General features: G+C 43.1%; 1 protein-coding gene across 5 annotated transcripts in view; it reads right to left on the reverse strand.

Annotated features, from left to right (window-relative positions):
• The window catches only part of ptprn2 (protein tyrosine phosphatase receptor type N2), a 266,847-nt gene that overhangs the window by 186,747 nt on the left and 59,906 nt on the right, over positions 1–20,194 (reverse strand). For all 5 annotated transcript variants that reach the window (XM_090199919.1, XM_090199918.1, XM_021563054.3 and 2 more), the window contains exons 3-4: positions 13,366–13,479; positions 2,399–2,649 (exon numbers count right to left, since the gene is read on the reverse strand). In XM_090199919.1, coding sequence (XP_090056045.1) covers positions 2,399–2,649; positions 13,366–13,479 — 365 coding nt within the window. The remainder of the gene's footprint in view (positions 1–2,398; positions 2,650–13,365; positions 13,480–20,194) is intronic.

Below are 20,194 nucleotides of genomic sequence, written 5' to 3' on the forward strand. Positions count from 1 at the left end.
ACGTTGTGACATCGGCTGATGTAAAAAGGGCTTCATAAATACATTTGACCTAGTGATGTTAGGTTTGATACCGGAGCTCAGAGGCATGCGTCGGAATCACTAAGCAGCTAACTTCGAAAACAGTGTTCTGATGACTTTGTCAGCAGTACGTCATCATTGACGTCCGAAGCTTCGTTTCACCACGTGCTTTTTCAAACCGTGTGTTGCACAGCGGTTCCGGTGCTTTCTTCGATTCCAAATGCCGACCTCTACGGCACACCGTACTTACAAGTAGAGTCAGGATTTTGTACAAAAACTTTCACCTAAGCATCTAACAAAATGTTTTTGAAAAATGGTCAACTTGAATGCATAAAAGGGAAGCATGATGTACAGTAAGACGCAAACCTGGTATTCCAACTGATTATAGGCTAACAAAGCCAATGTCTTACCACGGTGAACAAAAATTATGTCTATTTGATAATCACACGCTGTTATTTTTTGCTGACCAGCTAATGTGCACAGATAATGAAGCTCCGAGTGATGAACCGATTTCTGGCACAATTTGGTGAAAGTGCCGAAGCCTACAGAAAGCCTCGGTTTCTCATCACTACTATTATCTTTTGAGGGTTCTTCCTAGAACCCTCTATGAGCGGGTAGAACCACCAGGCTTACATTACATATATCATAAGGCTTTTCTTTGAGGGCCTAGTTATACCCGAACACAGTGATGTCAGGAATCTCCTGGTTTATTGGCCTCATCAGGCCTGCAAGTTGCATTATTCCGGCTTGCAAAGTGATGTGTAATTCCTATTGGAATCCAACCAGAGTTAGGATATCCAACAAGTGGAATTGTTACTCACCCACAACCTGCATTCAGAATAACTGTCAGGGTAGGGAAGATTAAACTCTGAGACTACCTCAATCATCTAAACTAGAACAACCATCTCAGTTAGTTTAGAAAACTGTATGTTATTTATCTTTGTGTAGTATAACATGTATCAACCAATCAATGTACATGCAAAACCCCAGATATTACAGTAAAACAAATCATTCAGAACCCTTTGACTTACAAAGAACCCTTGTCTTCAAAAAAGGGATCTTCTGATCAAAAAGGTTCTTGATAGAACCCTATCAGTCCACAAACACAAACCCTGTTTTTAAGGAGTGTAACTACAGAAACAACTTCAGAACAGTCTGGCTTTCTGAAATGATGTGGAACAACTCAACCGACCTAATGTCTATATGTAATGTTATACAGCGATCGGGGGAAGGGAAGGCGAGATCATCAGTGTTATGACAGGTTTCTGATATAAAAAAAAGAAGCAGCCTAGGCTTGGGCACGCAGGACAGGATATGAATAGATTTATTTCAAAGACAACTGCCCTTGAAAATTGAATGTAGAAATTCTGAAGGAGATAGTGTCACTCAACAACCATTTTATACATATTCACAGACTTGGTAAAAACGCTTATCCCCCCCCATCAAACTGAGCACCACTAGCTTCTCATAATCCAACCCAGAAACTACAAAATTAAAGCAGTAGATTCAAAAACAGTGGAGGCTGCTGAGGGGAGGACGGCTCATAATAACGTCTGGAACGGAGTCAATGGAATTGTATCAAACATATTGTTTCCATTCTAGCCATTACTATGAGCCGTCCTACCCTCAGCAGTCTCCACTGATTGAAAAGTAAGACATTTGACAATGACAAGCATTAACAATATTATGGGTAGATACATTGACACAATAAACACAAGGGTAAGGCCTTAGACTACTAGGTTGTGATAATAAGTGTGTATGCTATCTTCCTTCTTTGTTTTGTTCTGTCCCCACCATGGCATTAGAGAGAGATAATGCGATTCTCCCCAGCTCGGGACTATTGGGAGACCCTAATGGCATTAACCCAGCGGGATGGGCCTCAGTCATTCATGCTAACCATGTTTGTCATCCACTATCCCACAATGCAACAAAGAACACCGCCTCGTCACTAAGGAGGGTCCTGAACTCCTCAACTCTGGATGCCATCATCGCTATGGTAAAACAGCAATAGGAAGTAGCGGGGCAGCTCTGGGGTTGGCTGGGATGTGGGGCGTTATTCATGCAACCTCACGGGGCCCTGCCTGAAATACGGTGATGAGATATAGATAGTAAAGGAGTGATAGAATCCCCTTTCTAAATGAGGATCATCCATGCTCAGCGGGATAGATGACGGGAGAAAAAGGAAACAAAAGCAGTGCAGAGACAACGTAGCTGCCCCCTGCCTATATGGTTTCTTCCTCATGCATTAGGAGAGAAAGAAAAAAAATGGTTAACCAAGGACGAGGCCTCTCTCTCAATGGTCCTCTAAAGCTACCAAATGCAGTTGGCTTGGAACTCTTCCCCTCCCACCCATGGAATGACTTCTCTATCAGGCCCTTACCTGAGTGAGGGGCCCCTCTCGCTGGAGCTCCTGGCGAGCAGTGCCAACAGACTGGGGAAGGAGACCCAGCTCTTGAAGGTACTTCTGGACGCTCCTGCTAAGTTTCGCCTCCCCCGTCTTCAGCTTCCTGTCTCCACCATAGCGTGTCAGGGAGGCAGAGGGGGGATCTGGCCTTCGGATGGGAACCTTGCGTAGCTTGGACAGCTCTCTGGAGATCACATGCTGGGTGGTGGCATCCTGCCACGTCAACCCTAGAGATGGAGTCGAGTAAAGTGATGTTAAACCATGGTCCTATTCATTAGTGTACACAGTAGAGGTCGACCGATTAGGGCCGATTTCAAGGTATTTTTGGGCGCCGATTTGACGATAAAAAAAAAAATATATATATATTTTTATATACCTTTATTTAACTAGGCAAGTCAGTTAAGAACACATTCTTATTTTCAATGACTGCCTCGTTCAGAGGCAGAACGACAGATTTTCACCTTGTCAGCTTGGGGGATCTTGCAACCTTACAGTTAACAAGTCCAACGCAATAACGACCTGCCTCTCTCTTGTTGCACTCCACAAGGAGACTGCCTGTTACGCGAATGCAGTAAGCCAAGGTAAGTTGCTAGCTAGCATTAAACTTATCTTATAAAAAACAATCAATCATAATCACTAGTTAACTACACATGGTTGATGATATTACTAGATATTATCTAGCGTGTCCTGCGTTGCATATAAACTGACTGAGCATACAAGCATACAAGTATCTAAGTATCTGACGGTGGTAGGCAGAAGCAGGTGCGTAACCATTAATTCGAACAGCACTTTTGTGAATTTTGCCAGCAGCTCTTCGTTGTGCGTCAAGCATTGCACTGTTTATGACATCAAGCCTATCAACTCCCGAGATGAGGCTGGTGTAACCGAAGTGAAATGGCTAGCTAGTTAGCGCGTGCTAATAGCGTTTCAAATGTCACTCGCTCTGAGCCTTGGGGTGGTTGTTTCCCTTGCTCTGCATGGGTAACGCTGCTTCGATGGTGGCTGTTGTCGTTGTTTTCCTGGTTCGAGCCCAGGGAGGAACGAGGAGAGGGACGGAAGCTATACTGTTACACTGGCAATACTAAAGTGCCTATAAGAACATCTAATAGTCAAAGGTTAATGGAATACAAATGGTATAGAGGGAAATAGTCCTATAATAACTACAACCTAAAACTTCTTACCTGGGAATATTGAAGAATCATGTTAAAAGGAACCACCAGCTTTCATATGTTCTCATGTTCTGAGCAAGGAACTGAAACGTTAGCTTTCTTCCAAAGCACATATTGCACTTTTACTTTCTTCTCCAACACTATGTTTTTGCATTATTTAAACCAAATGGAACATGTTTCATTATTTACTTGAAGCTAAATTGATTTTATTGATGTATTATATTAAGTTAAAATAAGTGTTCATTCAGTATTGTTGTAATTGTCATTATTACAAATAAATAAATAAAAATTGGCTGATTAATCGGTATCGCCTTTTTTTTGTCCTCCAATAATCGGTATCGGCGTTGAAAAATCCTAATCGGTCGACCTCTAGTACACAGTAGCAAAACATTTTGAAATTGTAAATTAAAACAAGCGTTTTCTATTGGACAAGTGCAGGCAGTCCCTCCCCGCTTCTGTCCGTTTTCTTCCGTTTGGTGTCTAGTGTATACGACCCAGAATACCAACACATATCATTCCCCTGTGTTATAAATATAAAAGTAAACACTGTTCAAATAAAACACAATGCTATGGGAAAACATTGAGACGGCAACAAAACGGAGGGTCATGCAGTCAGTGTACACAGTGGCGTGTAATTATCTGGCCGTGGCCTGTCTTGAAATCTGATGACAGTGAACCTGAGGAAAAGCAAAGCAATGCATGGCGCCCTCCCAGCGAGTCAACAAGCCCTGCGAGAATGTCACGCCGCAGCCAAAGCCACACCAACATCTCCACTAATTGCCAACACATACTCAGAATGCAAGGCTCCCGGGCAGGGGCACAACATTGCGTTGCCAAGGCCAGATGGAGCTACCCAGGCAAGAAGAGACCCAAAACAACATGGATGTCTGGCCTCATTCCCAAAGAGCCAACAGGAACGTCTGCATTCCACTGCAGAAAAGCACACAGAAATACCACCGATAATGTAATAATGCAGTATGGGCCAAGATGGTCAGGCATGGAATGCAGTTTTACTGTTATTCTAATAGCATTGACACATTATTTTAATGAGAAGACTTGTTATTGGAAAGTATGGGTGTTATCCATAGAATCCATGACATTTCACAATTATTTCAGACATTCTCTCTTCCTTCTACATCTACATTGCTTGCTGTTTGTGGTTTTAGGCTGGGTTTCTTTGTAGCTCTGTGACATCTGCTGATGTAAAAAAGGGCTTTATAAATACATTTGATTGATTGATACAAATGTAGCCCCCGTCTCTTCTTGAGAGACACATTTTTTTTGATGATGTTCACTGAGTGTACAAAAACAGTAGGAACACCTTCCTAATATTGAGTTGCACCCTCTTTTGCCCTCAGAACCGCCTCAATTCCTCAGGGCAAGGACTCTCTACAAGGTGTCGAAAGCGTTCCACAGGGATACTGGCCCATGTTGACTCAAATGCTTCCCACAGTTGGGTAAAGCTGTCTGGATGTCCAGGTTGGTGGACCATTCTTGATGGTCGGGAAACTGTTGAGTGTGAAAAACCCAGCAGTGTTGCAGTTCTTGCCTCCCCCCCCCTTCTAGCTCTGACTCTGCTAATAGCTACTTTATTGAGGAATAATGTACTCTCTATGCCTGTGATATGTGGTTGTCCCACCTAGCTATCTTAAGACAAATGCACTAACTGTAAGTCGCGTCTGCCAAATGGCTAAAATGGCTAAAATGTACTTAAATATGCTTAAATATTTTGTCGTGCCCATTCACCCTCTGAATGGCATACACACAACCCAGATCTCAATTGTCTCAAGGCTAAAAAAAAAATCCTTATTTAACCTGTTTCCTCCCCTTCATCTACACTGATTGAAGTGGATTTAACAAGTGACCTCAATAAGAGAGCATAGCTTTCACCTGGATTCACCTGCTCAGTCTATTTCATGGAAAGATCAGGTGTTCCTCGTGTTTTGTACACTCAATGCAGAGGAGAACAACAGGCTAGCAGCCAGCCAGGACAGGAATAGTTCACCAACTGTGGCTACATATGACTTCATTAGCTTGGCCACTGATGTATCCCATGATACCTCTGAATAGACCACGGAGTGTGTAGGGTAGGTGTTATCGAACGTAACCCAACCGTCAGCCCCATCACAACACATCCTCCCATCTACTATTTGTAGTGCAGTCTATAGGGGGTACGAAGCCATTTGGGAAGCAAGCCTAAGTGTTCCATACATTAGTGCAGTAGTAGTTATTATGGGGCCATCAGGACAGATGGGGGGGAGGCAGGTCCAGTTGAATCCATAAAGGACCCATAAAATATCTACCGCTTAATTACTCCTGGTTAATGGGTTCAGTGGTGAGAGAAAGTCTGATTGTTGGGGAACAGAAGGCGGATGGCACAGGTTTGATTGACTGTGACAGCTTTATCCACAGGTAGAGAGAGAAGTCACTGCTCGAACCTAAAAAGAGGTGGGAGTTTAACGGACAATCTGGGATTGGCACATCAATTTGTTTTATTCATTCATTGTTGTTCTGTTGTTGTTTGAATCCCAGATTGCCCCGTTCAATGATTCTGACTCAGGAAAGGATGGAGGCAGGCCTCAACATTTACTGTACATGGTTGGCTGCCTTTTAGTAAACTAGCTACCAGCTGATTATACTCAGTGCTGTGGAGCTAAATATAACACCAACACGCCTCTGTCTGGGTCCAGAGAAAGGTCAGGCTTAATCTCCTAGTGCCTCAGAGTTTTAGCTTGTTAAAACCAGAACACTGTCTGCGGCTAAATGCAGCTGTTAATTAGCACCTAGCCATTAGTGCGGCGGGAGAGGAGGCTTTGAGCAGTCAAGATATTTCTGCTGGCTTTATGTTTTTATGGGGTGCGAGAGAGAGAGAGAGAGAGAGAGAGGCTGCGGCCTCCTAAATATTCAGAACCCATTAGTTCCTGTCTCCAAGTCTTGTTGTTTCATCTGCTTTCTTGATTTTAAATTAATAATACAAGTTTCAGGCTAATTAATTGAGATGATAAAACAGTTGTCAATCAATTTTTTTGAAATCTTTGAATAATAAAATAATTGTGCAAGGAAAATAATAAAAATGTATCTACTTCAATCATCTTTTACACCATCTTATTCAATGTAATGTCCCAAAACAAGATTCCTTGGCAGTCCTCCACAGTTACGTTTCATATTGCTTTAGTAGTTTTGTTACAATGTGTATACCGTTGAGGAAATTGTCTATGACTGTCTGTTTGTAATTGTCCCCCCCAAAATATCTTACATTGTCTTGCCACAGATAAATGTAGGAATAACTGTGAGGAAACAAAGTCATAAACATTCTGCAGAATAATAGGGTCATTCTCACGAAACTGACATTTTTAATCAAAATGTCCTCTTGGATCACTGAGATTAGAATCTGTATTTATCTATTTCATATTTGCTATTATGTTTTTTGATCAGATATTATGCATTTTACCACCATTTCTAAAACTACCAACTCAAAAATTATTATTACGGCAAAAACAACAAAAAAGTCAATAAACAAATCAATTTCTAAAACTTTTTAACATTTCTCCCCTAATGAACAGGCCTGAATTAAACATAACAATGAAAATACAGATATTTAAAATTAAATTATTAAAATGTATTTCGTAATGTATACTATATATATAAAAGTATGTGGACACCCCTTCAAATTAGTGGATTCGGCTATTTCAGCCACATCCATTGCTGACAGGTGTATAAAATCGAACACACAGGCATGCAATTTCAAATAAACAAACATTGGCAGTATGTTGGCTTTACTGAAGAGCTCTGTGACTTTAAACGTGGCACCGTCATAAGATGCCACCTTTCCAACAAGTCAGTTCGTCAAATTTCTGCCCTGCTAGAGCTGCCCCGGTCAACTGTAAGTGCTGTTATTGTGAAGTGGAAACATCTATGAGCAACAACGGCTCAGCCATGAAGTGGTAGGCCACACAAGCTCACAGAATGGGACCGCCGAGTGCTGAAGCGTGTAAAAATGGTCTGTCCTCGGTTGCAACACTACCAAGTTCCAAACTGCCTCTGGATGCAACGTTCGTCATCAAGAACTGTTCGTCTGGAGCTTCATGAAATGGGTTTCAATGGCCTAGCAGCCACACACAAGCCTAAGATCATTATGCACAATGCCAAGCATCGGCTGGAGTGGTGTAAAGCTTGCCGCCATTGGACTCTGGAGCAATGGCAAGGCATTCTCTGGAGTGATGAATCACGCTTCACCATCTAGCAGTCCGACGGACGAATATGCCCCAATTCATAGTTCCAACTGTAAAGTTTGGTGGAGGAGGAATAATGGTCTGGGGATGTTTTTCATGGTTTGGGCTAAGTCCCTTAGTTCCAGTGAAGGGGAATCTTAACGCTACAGCATACAATTACATTCTAGATGATTCTGTGCTTCCATATTTATGGCAGCAGTTTGGGTAAGGACCTTTCCTGTTTCAGCCTGACAATGCCACCATGCACAAAGTGAGGTCCATACAGAAATGGTTTGTCGAGATCGGTGTTGAAGTACTTGACTGGGCTGCACAGAGCCCTGACCTCAACCCCATCGAACACCTTTGGGATGAATTGGAACGCCGACTGCGAGCCAGGTCTAATGCTCTTGTGGCTGAATGGAAGCAAGTCCCCGCAGAAATTTTCCATCATCTAGTGGAATGAGTAGGAGTCTCCATACTTTTGGTCATATAGTATATTCCATTACCGTAACACATAACCTCTTTTTATCATTACCGTAACACTATGATTTTTCCTAATATTTCCTATATATTGGTGCATACAGTAATGATGAGCAGGTTTTTGGAGATGAGACTGCATGTTTCGGTATGAGTGTTGCATAGTTTGCCATTCAAAAACTGTACTGATCTCTATCATAGATTAAGTAATCCCAAATGACATTGCGAGACACTAAAATCACTGATCTTAATGCAGTTGACTAAAACACCTCCAATTTCAGCATAATTATACGTACTGTAATTGCATGCACGCATTTTCAAAAGTCAGAAGTGGACTTTTTGGGGGGAATAAATCATTTACAGGTAATATCGGTGTATTATGACACGGCTATGTGTGGTTGTAAGTTATTTCAGATGTATTCATGGATTCAATGGGATCCTTTGGGCAAATGGCATATGCCTATAAAGTATCTGGAAAACAATCACATATGGGCCAACAACTGTCTTGGGATATCAAACAACAGTATGGTGGTAGTGCGAAATGTGGGTTTCGGTACAGGTGCACATGTCAACATGGAGGATATCCTCCTTTAAGTGGTGGGTTTGCTCTGAAACACAAACTGCCGATTTTGTTAAATGGGGTTTATGCACCCCATATTTATTGGCAACCCTACTTAATCATATAACTGTTGTACTGTATTACCACAGATCTATACAATAGGTCTAAGGAGTAGTCCTAGTAAATAAATAAAAAGTTACCAGCACAGCATACCCAGTGACTATACACTAGAATTAGCTTATTATCATTACCGAAATGAAGGTTCTAATTACCCAAACATTACGTGGTAATGACAAATGTGGGTTTCGGTACTGAGAGGCCCTTGGCTCAATCTGTAAATGATAGGAGACAGACATTATGAGACGTGCGAGCATTTGAAAACATCACTAAAGTCAATTTATGCCTCCATGTTGGTAAGGTAATGGTTCTCTGACTTTTTCCCAATTTGAGCTTTTTAGCTGTTTCGGTAATGAGAAGGCCAAGTGGGGTAAATGGGGGTGTTTGAGAATAAGAACCTCATTCTGAAGGCATATCAGCGAATAAATTAACTTATAATTAACTTAACTTGTGCTCACCTAAGGACTACTCCTCTAGATGATATATTATGGGGAAATAAAACAGTATTTTAAAAAGAACTGTAGTTTTTACAGGACCTTGAAAAATAATTGCGGTAATTAGACACGTCCAAAGACACTGTGTTTTTACATAATACATATTATAGTTTAATGTAAACTTGAAATACTAAACAATTTGGATTATTTATGGACAAACTACAGTAACATATTTTGTGTTGTATTCAAATAACTTAGGTTTTTCTAAAGCAAGATTGTATAAAATGACCTGATGATTTAAATCTGGCCAAAAATTTAAACTGATAGAAAATAAGACACTTTGCCAAAAACTTGAAATCTTACGTCTTGAGAATGACGATTGCGCGTTTTGTAACAAAATCAGCTACAGACGTGTTTAAAACTGGTTTGATGAGAATCACCCAATAGCACTCATCAGAGCACTGTTGCAGCAGTTGGCATTCCCATTTATAGAAACCCGCACGGTGTGCTCAAATCAACTGTGGACTGAGAACAGTCCAACCAGTACATGTTCTGACTCAAGAGTTGCTCTCATTTTATACCCAATATTCCCGTACCAGTACCAGATCTAAAATCTTTAACACAAAATACAGCTGGCACTATTAGCTTAGCTATAAAATAGCTTATGTAGCCGACATTTGTGAGTCTGTGTATATGTATACATCTTCGACAGTAAACTGTGTGTAATGTATGTGTAACAGAGTGTGGGTGAGAAATGACATATTGTATGCAAACCTGGGTTCAAATGATATTTGAAGTCATTTCAAATGCTTTCGCTGGGTTTAATTGAGCTTGCCTGGCGCAATGGAACCTATAGCATAGGCACAAAACTGCGACACCCACCCATCCGGAACCCACCCATCCGGAACTACAGGCAGGCTCAATTTTAATTATAAAAGCATTTGAAAGAGTTCAAATGGTATTTGAACCCAGGTCTGGTTGTATGTTTTGCTGTTGTGGAAGATAAACCTCAACACAAAGACACAAATATACCCTAAGTACATGGAACCTCCGGAGAGGAGGAAGATCAGTGGTGCTGAAATTAAATACGGTCTGTTTGTACTCATTGCATCTCCCTGACTGGCTAGATGATCCGATGCAAATGTCACAATGCATTATCTTAATTTGCTTGCCTTGAGAGGAAGGGAAAATTCACTCTGCTTTGCACATGGATCAAGGTGATGCTGAAGGGTCAACCAACTGTAGAGCAGGGACCCTAGTCGTTATTACAGATAGCCAGAGCCTGTGGTTAAGTGGTAACGCTCCCTGGCTCTAAAGGAATATATGCTTCTCCTCCTCTCACACACTTCAAATTTGACTTTAAGTGGTTGTAGTCAATTTTGTCGTCACTATGGATTTCACCTATCACTTAGCCTTGCTTAGCAAAGCTTCCAGTCACAGATCAGGTTGTCTGTAGATCAGGTTGTCTGTAGATCAGGTTGTCTGTATATCAGGTTGACACACACACACACACACACACAGACACACACACACACACAGAGAGACCTTGAACCAAACGCCTTGAATGCTTTGCAGTTTCGCTATATGAAGTATGGACACACTGTGTTTGCACTTTGTGAATCCCAAAGTCGCCACGGCACACAGCGCCATCGGTGCAGTCTAATATAAAAGTCATTTGCAGTGGATGACAGTGTCTTGCACTCCAAGGCGGCATGTGGAAAATGTAATAGCCGACAATGCTCCTTCCAAGTAGGGATACAACGAAACAAAGCAAGGAACACGAAGACAAAATAAACCCTTTTTGTGCCGGGGTCAATTTCTATTGATCTAGTGACATTGGATGTTGTGTGCAGAGATTAGATTGCATGATTTCGTCTACAGCGACTCCGATGCAAAATAAAGTTTATTGCAAATCGATGCAATTGAACCCCCCCCCCCCCCCCTTCTCGTCTTTTCTTCTACTCCATTTAGGTTACAGTACAATAGTCTCAATCACTCTGTCTGCTCCTCAACAGGGGAGCTGAACTAAACATCTCAAAGATGACAGACATTTCAATAAGGAGCCGTGCTAAGCCGATAAGACCCAAGACACAACAAAGCGTAGACTGACTCGTCTGAAGAGAACGCCACTCAGTCTTTAGACTGAGCCGTGTTGAACTGGAACCTGAGACTGTGCAGTGCCATCGAAAGTGTGTGATGAAGGGGTGACGTCATGTCTCCTGTCTTTCCGTCTGCATTTGAACACAACGTCAGTCAGACACAGACAAACCTCTCCCGGCAACAGACACTCCTGAGATATTAACACCTGGAAATAAGAGCTTGAACAAACTCGTCCTCCCTCTCATCCGCCCTCTCATCCTCCTCAGTCTCACCGTTTATTTCAGAGAAGTCATTACAATAAATGCTGTGGTCTCACACGGTTCCTAATATTCATTACTGCGTTTGTAATTTCCTACGGATGCACGCTTTTTCAAAATGCTTTTTCAAAATGGTTTTCTACAATTGCTTACGCCTGTTATAAAAGGCTACGCTTAGAGTGGCCTGTAAAGCCAATTAGCTGGGAGAGGTTAGTGCTGAAGGTATTTGCTGCCCTCTGCTGTGACAGCCTGTAGTTGCAGATGCTTGTGATAGTCCTGTAGCCAGATGTCAACAGAGGATAATGATATTGGATGTTATAAATGTTGCATAAATGTGAATGAGTCATGAAATTGCATATCTAGTTTTAATTTGATTAATTGAAAACATTCATGAATTAAAGCATATATTTATTTTGGTAAAACCTAAATGCTGAAACTAACCTGAGCCAAACAATCAACTGTCTAACACTTTCTTTTATTTAGTTCCACTGGATAGACTTCCGCTAGAGAGCGTGAACTGACTAGCCTAGTGAATCCATTTGTGCTATTACACTGTGTCAATTAAAAGGCTTCTCTGGTCCTGTCTGGAGGCACCAAACTATTGGTCACTTCCATGTGCCACCCATGACAGACAGCGGAAGAATATTAGAGAGAGAGAGAGAGAGAGAGAGAGAGAGAGAGAGAGAGAGAGAGAGAGAGAGAGAGAGAGAGAGAGAAGGAAAGTGAGTGTGAGAGAGAGAGAGAGAGAGAGAAGGAAAGTGAGTGAGAGAGAGAGAGAGAGAGAGAGAGAGAGAGAGAGAGAGAGAGAGAAAGAGAGAGAGAGAGAGAAAAGGAAAGTGAGTGTGAGAGAGAGAGAGAGAGAGAGAGAGAGAGAGAGAGAAAAGGAAAGTGAGTGTGAGAGAGAGAGCGAGAGAGAGAGAGAGAGAGAGAGAGAGAGAGAGAGAGAGAGAGAGAGAGAGAGAGAGAGAGAGAAGGAAAGTGAGTACAACTGTACAACCCACACACGGAGTAGCGTCATCTGGGAAACAGGTTGACAGAGACATATGAAAGAGGGAGACATACTGTACACCGGAGTAATATCTAGAGAACGAAGTAATGCCAAGATCCTGGCGATCCAAATCGGCAAAAATGGAGATCCACATTTTTTTCCAGGACACCGGCCATTATGTTTCAACTGTGTTCTCTCTCCTGTTGTTTGAGGACATCCCTGGGCCTGTTTTGTGTCCTGTTCTCCTGTATCTACCCTGTTCAACAAGCACATTAGCTGCCGTGCTCCCATTAATGGAGCAGGAGAGGCCGTCTAATGCAATTACGCCGCATGCAGCACCGTCACTCATCCACGTAATTAGCACCAAATGTCCTGCAATCATACAAGCCAATTAGATTCCTGGTGCAGTTATATGATCAGGGCACAACAATGGCCTGTATGTGGTATATTACCTGTACTTTACCTCTTTGCCACATTTGCAGCTTGAACGTTGGGCTTGCTTTCACATAATTATAACGTCTGGAAGGACAAACAGACACACACACACACACACACACACACCCATCTTTACAGATGACAAAGAGACAGACAGAGAGACAAGCAGGCATGCAGGCGGACAAACAGAACGCACCTTTGTGGGCCAATTTCTGTAGGAGAGTCCTGAGGCGCTGTAGAGCAGAGGCGGAGGCATCGTAGGTGTACAGGTCCGCACCGGGTAACTCCAGGCACCTTCCAAACACTCCGTCTAGAAGGGAACACACGTACAGCATACACACACTGTCATCAAACAGATCATGTACTGCAGTGACAGACATATGAGGAGAATGGAGTTCAGGGAAAGGTTAACTAACCTGTCAAAGCAATGACAACGGTACAGGGCTTTGGGATTGTTACTCTGAGGGTGAAACGTCATATTTTACAACCTTCGTAGAAAAGCCGAAGTCGTGTGCTCCCTGCAGTTTCTTGTAAGCTCGAGTTCCTGTTTGGGAGCTAGTCGCTGACACTTTTTTGACGGCAGTGCGATAAGCACCAGGCCATCATTGGCGCTGAGACGTTATCAGGGACACTGTTATCTCCCTATCAGCAGGTCGCTTGCTTCGCCAAACGCAGGTTCCTAGGCAACCCACGGCGGAGCTCCTACCTGGACATTAATTCAATGGTTATCTGGACTGGGGGAGCATGCTGGGACGGCTGAGAGACTGGGGGTCAGGATACCGTGTGAGGAATATAAATGACCTAGCCACACGGCGTCTTTTCACAGTCAGGGAGAGAAAGAATATCCATGTGTCTCGTCTTTTTCAAAATCCCAAAATACATCAAACTCTAGTCAAAGCCGAACTCAAAGTTGAAAGCATTTTGACTCATCATCTATGTGTGTGTGCGTGAATGAGTGAGAGAGACTAATGATGTGAACTTCGTGCTGCACCACAGGACAACCTGATCTACAGTCAGTGCTCATTTACTGTGCTTTGCCGGCAGTGGCAATTAATGACACCATGGCTTGACTGACACCCTACACTGCCATGCCTGTTCAAATCCGTTTATATTTACATGCATTTATTTATTTAACGTTTGCTTATTTACACATGCCATTTATCCGTTTATTTTCTAGGTTTCAGAAGCAGGTGTGCTGTCATCACTCAACCTATCACGAGAGCTTAACCAATCTTAGTTCTGCTTCTTTGCATTAATAAATGAACTGACTAGGTTAATCCTACACACCAATAGTCACTCTCTTTCAGCCGCAGCTCACGTGATAACTTTGTAATTACAGGCCTGTGCTCAACGTCGAGTGGCTGATAATTACAATGATAATAATGCCGTCGACCTCAGCTACTAATTTCAATCGTCTTTGAAATGAAAAGGCAGTGTTTCCCTGCGTTGCTCCTGAAGCCGGTGACCCCTGAAGCCGGTGACCCCTGTAATGACGGCTCTCTGCGGCGGCAAGCGTTTCGAAGGGAAAATGAACATAAACAACACACGAAGACAGTGCATTTTATTTTTCGCACCCCGCATATACAAGCTGACAGAATAGGTTCACGCCTCCGTGTAGTTATGCAGAGCACGACAGACAGGTAAGCTACTGTACGTGTGAACGACAACAGGAAATAAGGATAAACAAATATATAAGTGAGACGAGGAAAGGGGGAAACGAAGAATGCTCAAGAAAAGACACATTTGATGTTGAGAATCATGACTATGGTTACCATGATTATGTGAAGCCATTATTTCAGTGTAAAGAGACAGTTTTACAAAATGAGTTTATAACAATGTAATAGAGATGACATAACTGATGAACAGACGACAGTGACATAACAAGCGACAGTCTTATATTTGGTATTTTTGTGCTCCTTCACCAGTTTCCATGACAACTGCCACAGTTAATGTGTTGTTTCCTCCACAGTTGACAGGACATTCCCAGCAGACATCAGACATAATCCCGCACACACACACACACACACACACACACACACACACACACACACACACACACACACACAGTAAACCCCAAGGCATTTTTTTAACTCAAATACTTATATTAAGATGAACTGAAAATCAAGTAAAAGTAATTATTACTTAAAATGTTTAGGTGGTACTGACTTTTTAAAGTTGTGATAACAATTTACTTTTTTCCCCAGCATGCTCTACTGCAGGTTTATTTAAAAAAATATGTTTCTGCATGTACATTGAGTGATTGATTGATTAAACCTTATGCTTTTTAAACTAATCCATTCATTTAGTTTGATGTTTCTGCACCCGTTACTGAAATGGTTGTTCCAGTTTAAATGTATCAAACTCATTCCATGGAGGACTGAGCGCCTGTGGGTATTCGCTCCTCCCTTGAACCTGATTGATAAACGAAGGTCTTAATTGAAAGGAAAAAAACTAAAACTGTTAGATATCCTGACTCTAGCTGGATGCAATTAGGAATTAAACATCACTTTGCAAGCCAGCATAATGTGATTGCAGGTTGGGTTGCCAGGTTTTCCAGAAATCCCGCTAGGAATATTGGAAGATTCCTGGAAAATCCTTCAAACGGGAAAAGTCTGTGCTATGTTCAGCAATTATCCTTGTCTTGTAAACAGCCAATAGAGAATTATGTGGTGGGGACGGCATCTAATCCAGAGATGCTAAATCAAGTCTCCCCAGGCCGATACAGCATTACAAAATGCAGAGATTATTTGTTGCTTAGCCACTTTACAGTGAATGCGATGGACCACATCAAACTTTGCCAGGAGGACTACACATGCTTTGATGGATTGGCTCTTCCTTAATGTGTGTATTTTGTATTTAATGTGTGTATTTTTTCGTTGTGTGTGTATTGGTCTGTGCTCACTTGTGATCGAGAACTAGGTCTCAATGAGATTTCCCTAAAGACAGAAACAAAAGAAGGGGAAAAAAAGCATTATGGAGACTAAGTTATGGATAGATCTAAGTTGATAACATGCGGACTTTCCCATGTATTTCAATTTTACTCATGAACGAGCTGGAACATCTTTTTTTTTTTTGGCCACATGGAGAGTTGAACAAACAGAAGACAACATGCAGAACTGCAGAGTCTATAAAGGCGCATTGTATGTGCTCCTGACCAATTCTTCAATTTAGGTGTGGGTTTTTTGCGCTGGTCGTAATGTTTTTTTGTACATAATGTTTCCAGCATTGTTTCCCCATGACAAAAAAGAGCTTCTGGACATCAGAACAGCCATCACTAATATTTTGTTTTTATTTTTATTCCCGATTTTTCAGGAGGGGCTGCAGCACCCTCAGCACCCCTACTTCTCGTGGCTATGCATACTGCTCACCCCGGGCCAGGCCCTAATCGTCGAGGCTCAGAAAAGAAAAAGGCAAGAGAGTGTAAGAGAGGCTGATCTATGAGAACCCTGGCGGAAAAACTAAGTCGGCGAGTACATAAAGCGCCTTCACCCTCCATTTTATTGCCGAACATACAAACACCGGAGAACAAACTGGACAGGCTCTATTCGAGACTATCCTATCAACGGGACCTGAAGAACTGTAATGTGCTATGTTTCATGGAGTCTGTTGAACAAGGACATGGATAATATACTAGCTGATTTTTCTATGCCTTGGCAAGACAGAACGGCAGCATCGGGTAAAGTCAAGGGAGGAGGTGTGTGTCTCTTTGTTAACAACAGCCGGTGCACAATCTCTAATATAAAGAAAGTCTCGAGGTTCTACTCGCCTGAGTTAGAATACCTCATGATAAGCTGTAGACCACACTATTTACCAAGAGAGTTTTCAACTATATTTTTCGTATCTGTCTATTTACCACCACAAACTGATGTTGGCACTAAGACCGCAGTCAACGAGCTGTATAGGGCCATAAGCAAACAGGAAAACACTCATCCAGAGGCGGCGCTGCTAGTGGCCATAGATTTTTATGCAGGAAAATTTAAAACCGTCTTAGTTAAGTTCTACCAGCATGTCACGTGGCAATTAGAGATGAAAAAAAACTCTAGATCACCTTTACTCCACACACAGAAACGCCCTGCATTTGGGAAATCTGACTCTTTCTTCCTGATTCCTGCTTACAAAGCTAAATCTGAAACAGGAAGTACCAGTGAAGCGCTCAATACGGAAGTGGTCCGATAAAGCGGATGCTAAGCTACAGGACTGTTTCGCTTGAGCGGACATGAATATGTTCCGGGGATTCATCCAATGGCATTGAGTTTACCACATCAGTCACCGGCTTCCTTAATAAGTGCATCGACGACATCGTCCCCACAGGGACCATACGTAATATCCCAACCAGAAGCCATGGATTACAGGCAACATCCGCACTGAGCTAAGCTAGAGCTGCTGCTTTAAAGGAGCGGCACACTAATCCGGACGCTTATAAAATATCCTGATATGCCACCAGCTCAACCTCTCCCTGACACAGTCTGTAATACCTACATGTTTCAAGCAGATCACCATAGTACCTGTACTCCTAGGTAACCTATCTAAATGACTATAGCCCCGTAGCACTTGAATCTGTAGCCGTCAAATGCTTTGAAAGGCTAGTCATGGCTCATATCAACACCATTACCCAGACACCCCAGTCTTTCTAAGGTCTTCGAAAGCCAAGTTAACAAACAGATTACCGACCATTTCGAATCCCACCGTACCTTCTCCGCTATGCAGTGTGGTTTCAGAGCTGGTCATGGGTGCACCTTAGCCACGCTCAAGGTCCTAAACGACATCATAACCGCCATCGATAAGAGACATTACTGTGCAGCCATATTCATCGACCTGGCCAAGGCTTTCAACTCTGTCAATCACCACATTCTTATCGGCAGACTCGACAGCCTTGATTTCTCGAATGATTGACTCAACTGGTTTACCAACTACTTCTCTGATGGAGTTCAGTGTGTCAAATCGGAGGGCCTGTTGTCCGGACCTCTGGCAGTCTCTATGGGTGTGCCACAGGGTTCAATTCTCAGGCCGACTCTTCTCTGTATACATCAATGATGTTGCTCTTGCTGCTGGTGATTCTCTGATCCACCTCTACGCAGACAACACCATTCTGTATACTTCTGGCCCCTCTTTGGACACTGTGTTAATTAACCTCCAGACGAGCTTCAATGCCATACAACTCTCCTTCCGTGGCCTCCAACTGCTCTTAAACGCAAGTTAAACTGTGCATGCTATTCAATCGATCACTGCCCGCACCTGCTCGCCCGTCCAACATCACTACTCTGGACGGCTCTGACCTAGGATACGTGGACAACTACAAATACCTGGGTGTCTGGCTAGACTGTACACTCTCCTTCGAGACTCACATTAAGCATCTCCAATCCAAAATTAAATCTAGAATCAGCTTCCTATATCGCATCAAAGCATCCTTCACTTATGCTGCCAAACATACCCTCATAAAACTGACCATCCTACCGATCCTCGACTTCGGTGATGTCATCTATAATATAGCCTCCAACACTCTACACAACAAACTGGATGCAGTCTATCACAGTGCCATCCGTTTTGTCACCAAAGCCCCATACACTACCCACCATTGCGACCTGTACTCTCTCGTTGGTTGGCCCTCGCTTCATACTCGTCGCCAAACCCACTGGCCACAGGTTATCTACAAGTCTCTGCTAGGTAAAGCCCCGCCTTATCTCAACTCACTGGTCACCATAGCAACACCCACTCGTAGCACGCGCTCCAGCAGGTCTTTTTCTCACTGGTCACCCCCAAAGCCAATTCCTCCTTTGGTCGTCTTTCCTTCCAGTTCTCTGCTGCCAATGACTGGAACGAACTGCAAAAATCTCTGAAATTGGAGACTCATATCTCCCTCACTAGCTTTAAGCACCAGCTGTCAGAGCAGCTCACAGATCACTGCACCTGTACATAGCCCATCTATAAACAGCCCATCTATCTACCTACCTCATCCCCATACTGTATTTATTTATTTATCTTGCTCCTTTGCACCCAAGTATCTCTACTTGCACATTCATCTTCTGCACATCTACCATTCCAGTGTTTAATTGCTATATTGTAATTACTTTGCCACCATGGCCTATTTATAGCCTTAACTTACCTCATTTGCACTCACTGTATATAGACTTTTTGTTTTCTTTTGTTCTTGTTACGATGCGTGAATGAGGACCCAAAAGCGAATCAACTTAAACAGAGCTTCTTTAATTACCAAACATAGGTAGGCTCAGATGGACCGGCAGATTCCGACAGGACAGGACAAGGTTACAGCAAACATGACGACAGTCTGGTTCAGGCATGACTGACACAAACAAACAAGAATCCGACAAGGACAGGAGCAGAAACAGAGAGAGATATAGGGACCTAATCAGAGGGAAAACAGGGAACAGGTGGGGAACGGGGTGAATGGGTAGTTAGAGGAGACAAGGGACAGCTGGGGGAAAGCGGGGGAGAAAAGGTAACCTAACACGACCAGCAGAGGGAGACAGGGTGAAGGGAAAGGACAGAGACAAGACAACATGACAGTACATGACAGTACCCCCCCACTCACCGAGCGCCTCCTGGCGCACTCGAGGAGGAAACCTGGCGGCAACGGAGGAAATCATCAATCAGCGCACGGTCCAGCACGTCCCGAGAGGGAACCCAACTCCTCTCCTCAGGACCGTACCCCTCCCAGTCAACTAGGTACTGATGACCACGGCCCCGAGGACGCATGTCCAAGATCTTACGGACCCTGTAGATAGGTGCGCCCTCGACAAGGATGGGGGGGGGGGGGGGGAAGACGAGCGGGGGCGCGAAGAACGGGCTTAACACAGGAGACATGGAAGACCGGGTGGACGCGACGAAGATATCGCGGAAGAAGAAGTCGCACTGCGACAGGATTAATGACCTGAGAGATACGGAATGGACCAATGAACCGCGGGGTCAACTTGCGAGAAGCCGTCTTAAGGGGAAGGTTCTGAGTGGAGAGCCAAACTCTCTGACCGCGACAATACCTAGGGCTCTTAGTTCTACGCTTATTAGCA

Source organism: Oncorhynchus mykiss, chromosome 15 (genome assembly GCF_057628025.1).
Source record: "Oncorhynchus mykiss isolate SJ-2025 chromosome 15, ASM5762802v1, whole genome shotgun sequence".
Classification (NCBI taxonomy): Eukaryota; Metazoa; Chordata; class Actinopteri; order Salmoniformes; family Salmonidae; genus Oncorhynchus; species Oncorhynchus mykiss.